Source organism: Meleagris gallopavo, unplaced genomic scaffold (assembly GCF_000146605.3).
Source record: "Meleagris gallopavo isolate NT-WF06-2002-E0010 breed Aviagen turkey brand Nicholas breeding stock unplaced genomic scaffold, Turkey_5.1 ChrUn_random_7180001926481, whole genome shotgun sequence".
In the NCBI taxonomy this organism is placed as follows: Eukaryota; Metazoa; Chordata; class Aves; order Galliformes; family Phasianidae; genus Meleagris; species Meleagris gallopavo.
This window is the reverse complement of record NW_011188778.1, coordinates 5,789-11,695: the sequence shown is the minus strand read 5'-3', so window position 1 is coordinate 11,695 and position 5,907 is coordinate 5,789. Positions and strand designations below refer to the sequence as shown.

At 56.6% G+C, this 5,907-nt stretch overlaps 1 protein-coding gene across 1 annotated transcript in view; it reads right to left on the bottom strand.

Moving 5' to 3' along the window:
• Positions 1-1,300: 1,300 nt before the first annotated feature.
• LOC104916651 (ATP-dependent DNA helicase Q4-like) overlaps positions 1,301-5,907 on the bottom strand; it is a 5,979-nt gene continuing 1,372 nt past the window's right edge. The window contains exons 2-8 of the mRNA XM_010727672.3: positions 4,170-5,903; positions 3,507-3,606; positions 3,303-3,429; positions 2,676-2,810; positions 2,468-2,596; positions 2,303-2,395; positions 1,301-2,229 (exon numbers count right to left, since the gene is read on the bottom strand). Of these exons, the coding sequence (XP_010725974.1) occupies positions 2,057-2,229; positions 2,303-2,395; positions 2,468-2,596; positions 2,676-2,810; positions 3,303-3,429; positions 3,507-3,606; positions 4,170-5,903 (2,491 nt within the window). The 3' untranslated portion in view covers positions 1,301-2,056. The remainder of the gene's footprint in view (positions 2,230-2,302; positions 2,396-2,467; positions 2,597-2,675; positions 2,811-3,302; positions 3,430-3,506; positions 3,607-4,169; positions 5,904-5,907) is intronic.

The window sequence follows — 5,907 nt, the reverse complement described above, 5'->3', positions numbered from 1 at the left end:
GGGCGGTGGGGATCTGGAAGGACTTCTCCAACCCGATTCTATTCAGGGTGATGTTGTGGTTGGATTGGGGATCTCGGTGCTCTTCTCCAACCCCAATGAATCCATTTAAGGTCATGGCGGGGTTGAGTTGGGGAGCTTGGAGGTCTTCTCCAACCCTACTGATTCCATTTAGGGTCATGGAAGGGTTGAGTTGGGGATCTCGGAGGTCTACTCCAACCCTAAGGATTCTATTTAGGGTTGTGACGGGGCTGGATTGAGGATCCCGGAGGTCTTCTCCAACCCTATGATTCCATTTAGGGTCATGGAGGGGATGGGGAGGGGATCTTGGAGGTCTTCTCCAACCCTACTGATTCCATTTAGGGTCATGGAGGGGATGGGGAGGGGATCTTGGAGGTCTTCTCCAACCCTACTGATTCCATTTAGGGTCATGGAAAGGATTGGGAGGGGATTTTGGAGATCTTCTCCAACCCTAACCATTGTATGGTTCTATTTAGGGTCATGGTGGGGCTGGGTTGGGAATCTTGGAGGTCTTCTACTCTAAGGATTCTATTTAGGGTCATGGTGGGTTGGGGATCTTGGAGATCTTCTCCAACCTTAAGGATTCCATTTAGGGACACAGTGGGATGTGTTTGGGACCTTGAAGGCCTCCTCCAACCCTAATGATTCTATTTAGGATCACGGTGGGGTTGAGATGGGGATCTTGGAGGTTTTCTCCAACCATAAGGACTCGATGGTTCTATTTAGGAAGATGGAAGGGTTGAGTTGGGGATCTTGAAGGTCTTCTTTTATCCTAATAATTCTATTTAGGATTATGGCAGGGTTGAGTTGGGGATCTTGGAGGTCTTCTCCAACCCTACTGATTCCATTTAGGGTCATGGAGGGGATGGGGAGGGATCTTGGAGGTCTTCTCCAATCCTAACGATTGTATAGTTCTATTTAGGGTCATGGTGGGGCTGAGTTGGAAATCTTGGAGGTCTTCTCCTACTCTAAGGATTCTATTTAGGATCATGGTGGGTTGGGGATCTTGGAGATCTTCTCCAACCTTAAAGATTCTATGTTTCTATTTAGGAACATGATGGGGATGGGGTGGGGATCTTCTCCAACTCTAATAATTCTATTAAGGATCATGGTGGGGTTGAGATGGGGATCCTGGAGGTCTTCTCCAACCCTACTGATTCCATATTTAGGGTCATGGAGGGGATGGGGAGGGGATTTTGGAGATCTTCTCCAACCTTAAGGATTCTATGTTTCTATTTAGGAACATGATGGGGATGGGGTGGGAACCTTGGAGGTCTTCTACTCTAAGGATTCTATTTAGGGTCGTGGTGGGTTGGGGATTTCAGAGATCTTCTGCAACCTTAAGGATTCTAGGGTCCTATTTAGGAACACGATGGGACTGGTGATCTTGGAGGTCTTCTCCAACCTTAAGGATTCTATTTAGGGACATGGTGGGGTTAGATTTGGAGATATTCCAGGTCTTCTCCAACCTTAACGATTCTATTTAGGGCCATGTTGGCGTTGGGTTGGGTATCTTGGAGGTCTTCTCCATCCCTAACAATTGTATGGTTCTACACGGGGACATGGTGGGGTTAGATTTGGGGATCTTGGAGGTCTTCTCCAATCTTAAGGATTCTATTTAGGGCCATGTTGGGGTTGGGTTGGGCATCTTGGAGGTCTTCTCCAACCTTAAGGATTCTATTTAGGGCCATGCTGGCATTGGGTTGGGCATCTTGGAGGTCTTCTCCAACCTTAAGGATTCTATTTAGGGCCATGTTGGGGTTGGGTTGGGCATCTTGGAGATCTTCTCCAACCTTAAGGATTCTATTTAGGGCCATGTTGGGGTTGGGCTGGGCATCTTGGAGGTCTTCTCCAACCTTAAGGATTCTATTTAGGGCCACGTTGGCGTTGGGCATCTTGGAGGTCTTCTCCAACCTTAAGGATTCTATTTAGGGCCATGTTGGGGTTGGGTTGGGCATCTTGGAGGTCTTCTCCAACCCAAATGATTCCATGCTTCTATTTAGGGTCGCTGTGGGGTTGGGGTTGAACTCCTCCCACTTCAAAATGGAGCAGTGGGATGGAAACGTGGAGGTACCTGGTCATCCATCAGCGACACCAACGGGGAGACCACCAGCGCGATGCTCCGCGAGCGTTTGTGGTACAGGAAGGCCGGCAGCTGATAGCACAGAGACTTCCCCATCCCCGTGGGGAGCACGACCAACGTGGAGAGCCCTGCGGGGCGGGGATGAGGGTTGGGGGAACGGTGGGGACGCGGCAAGAGGGACGGAGTGGGAAGAAAACGTACCTGAGAGGATCCTCATGATGGCCACCTCCTGGCCGGGGCGGAAGGAGCTGTAGCCCAACTCAGAGAGCGCATCCAGCACCTCCCTGGGGGTCTCTGTGAAGAATATGGAGGGGTTAGGAGTGGGGAGACGTGGGGTTGGAGGTGGAAACGTGGCTGCGGCCTCACCTCGTGGCTTCCCATCTGGCCCCAAGCTGTAGAGGGGCTCCACAGGTGCGGGAGGTGTGGGGGGCTCGTAGGGCAGGCGCTGCACGTCCAGATACGGAGTTGGCCCCGTGAGCTCGGCTCTGTCGGATGCTGGAGATGGAGGTGGCCATCAGCACGGCCTGAGGGATGTGGGGGAGCAGGGACGGCTCCCGGGGCTGAGGGGTCTCACCGGGGAGCTCCTGATAAATGGTGTTGGTCCGGCGGGCCACCTCTTCCAGTGTGGGCAGGGGATCCTCCTCCTCCTCTTCTTCTTCGTCGTTGGGACGGATGGATTCTGCTGGAGGAGGTGCGTGGGCAGTGGTGCCTGGAGGGAGGAGGAGGAGGAGACGGTCCTCAAGGAGAAGGAGGTGGTGGTGGATACAGAAGGAGCAGGAGATGGTGGTGGTGGTGTCCACACAGACCCAAAAAGAGCACAAGATGGTGGTGCCCATTTGGTCCCAGAAGGAGCAGGAGGAGATGGTGGTGTCCATATGGACCCAGAAGGAACAGGAGGAGATGGTGGTGCCCACGTGGACCAGAAAAGCCAGGAGATGGTGGTGCCCACGTGGACCCAGAAGGAGCAGGGGATGGTGGTGGTGTCCACACGGACCCAGAAGGAGCAGGGGATGGTGGTGGTGGTGCCCAGATGGACCCAGAAGGAGCAGGGGATGGTGGTGGTGCCCAGATGGACCCAGAAGGAGCAGGAAATGGTGGTGCCGAGATGGACCCAGAAGGAGCAGGAAATGATGATGGTGCCGAGATGGACCCAGCAGGAGCACAAGGAGACGGATGCTGCTGAGATCCCCATCCCACTCACCTCGCCCCCTGCATGCCGCCGCCCAGTGCCCAGGTGCGCCGCACTTGAAGCAAACATCTGAGCTCCGATCCACGGCCCCGCCGCCTCCGAACCACGCTGCCTTCTTCTGCCACTTCTCCTTCCACACCTGGGACCGATTTCACGCCGTTTCAGCCCGTTTCCTCCCTCCTCCCTCGGGTGCTGCTGGCCGCCCCGCTCCCATACCTGCTTGCGGAGCTGCCTTCCCCGCAGCGCAGCGCCCCGCACGTGGGATCTGCTCTTCAGGTTGAGCCTCACGAAGTTGCCCTGGGGCCGCCGAGGAGCTCTGTGGGAAACCAAGATGCCATCAGGACGGGGACAGGAACGTCGCAAACCCCCGTCTGTCCTGGGGACCCCGTGACAGCGGGAGCCCCTGCAATGGGGCAGCAAGGGGGGGAACATTAAAAAGAACGGGTGGGGCACTTTTAATGGGAAGAAGCAACCCTGCGTCACCCCCAAATTTGCTCTTGTCCCCACTCTGTGGGCACTACAGATGGGAGAATTACTTTGGAGCAGCATATGGGGATAATCCCCCACGTATTTTTTGTTCCTGAAAGGTGACCGAAGCCAGCAGCGCTCTGGGGAATGCAGAAAGGCTGGAAACGCGTGAGGAAATGGGGTGAAAATCCCACGGAGAGCTTCCGAAAGGAAGGAAAATTCCAGAAGTGGGGAATGGCCAAAGGAAGAGCGGCTCGCTGCGTGCAGAGCTCAGCAGGAACAGCCACGGCTCCTTCTCAGGAACGAGGCACTGCTCAGTTCCACGCTCATTTGCCCTCGTTACCAGGCAATTCCAGCCACGCACATCTGGGGACAAAACGAGCAAACCGACCCATTTCTGGGGGCACCCACCTGGCAGGGAGCGTTTTGCCGACCGCCCTGGGCTTCTCCTCCTCCTCAAAGTCACCCAGAAGGTTTTCGGATGGGGGCAGCGCCGTTCTCCTCTGCTTTGGGGCAGCTGTGGGTTCCTCTTTGCCATCCTCTGGGCGCGGCCTCTTCCTGCGGGCAGCTCGGGGCTTTGCCACAGCTCCATCCCGAGCGGCGCCATCCTTCGGCACGCGGCCACGCCGCCGTCCCGTGTCACCTTTGGGTGCCGGTGTCCCTTTGTCATCTCCTGGCATCTCTTCTTCCAACCCCGCCGTCCCCTCTTCGTGTCCTGGCGTCTCCCTTTTGCATCGCGTTCCCCTTTTCCGACCCCGAGATGCCACTTTGGGTCCTGCTGTCCCTTCTTCATGTCCTGGTGACCCCTTTTCGCATCCCGCTGTCCCCATTTCGGGTGCTGGTGTCCCCTCTTCGTGCCCTGATGTCCCTCTCTTCCGTCTCGGTGCCACCCTTCTGCGTCCCCGTGTCCCCACTGCAGGTTCCAGCGTCCCCTCTTCACATCCCAGTGTCAACTCTTCACGTCTCACTGTCCCCCTTCTGGGTCTCAGTGACCCCATTTCGGGTCCCAGCGTCCCCTCTTCATCTCCTGGTGTCCCCTCTTCACGCCTTAGCAGCCCCTCTTCACATTCCAGTGTCCCCATTTCAGGCCCCAGCGTCCTCTCTTCACGCTCTGGTGCCCCCAGTTTAGATTCCAATGTCCCCCATTTAAGTCTTTGTGCCCTCACCCCAGCTCTTGTCCCCCCTTCAACTCCCAGTGTCCCCATTACAGGTCCCAGCATCCCCTCTTCATGTCCTGGTGTCCCCAGTTTGGGTCCCAGTGCCTCTCCTTCAAGTCTTTGTGTCCTTACTCCAGGTTTTGTCCCCTCTTCGCATCCCAGCGTCCCCATTTTGGGTCTCAGTGTCCCCTCTTCCTGTCCTGCTGTCCTCACTCCAGGTCTTGTCCCCTTTTTATGTCTCAACGTTCCAGTTTCAGGTCCCAGTGTCCCCTCTCCCTGTCCTGGTGTCCCCTCTTCGTGTCCTGCTGTCCTCACTCTAGGTCTTGTCCCCTCTTCTTGTCTCGCTGTCCCAATTTCAGGTCCCAGCGTCCCCTCTTCTTGTCCTGGTGTCCCCATTTTGGGTCCTGGTGTCCCCTCTTCGTGTCCTGCTGTCCTCACTCTAGGTCTTGTCCCCTCTTCTTGTCTCGCTGTCCCAATTTCAGGTCCCAGTGTCCCCTCTCCCTGTCCTGGTGTCCCAATTTTGGGCCCTGCTGTCCTCACTCTAGGTCTTGTCCCCTCTTCTTGTCTCGCTGTCCCAATTTCAGGTCCCAGTGTCCCCTCTTCCTGTCCTGGTGCCCCCATTTTGGGTCCTGGCGACCCCTCTTCCTGTCCTGCTGTCCTCACTCCAGGTCTCGTCCACTCTTCGTGTCCAGGTGTCCCAAATTCAGGTCCCAATGTCCCCTCCCCCTGTCCCACTGTCCCCATTACCCTCTCCCAGCATCCCTCCACCCCCTCTTCGCATCCATCCCTCCCCATCCCACATCCCGTCGTCCCCTGGCACCGCCGCAGCCACTCGGGATCCAGCGACCCCAATCTCCGCGCCACCATCTCCTTCAGCTTCTGGAATCGATCCGTTTGGGGTCGAGGCTTCGACCCTACAGTCGGGATGAGGGGCGCCAGACTGCGCACGGCGGCGGGGAGGACTTGGGCCGATTCGTCGCCGCCGGCGCTCG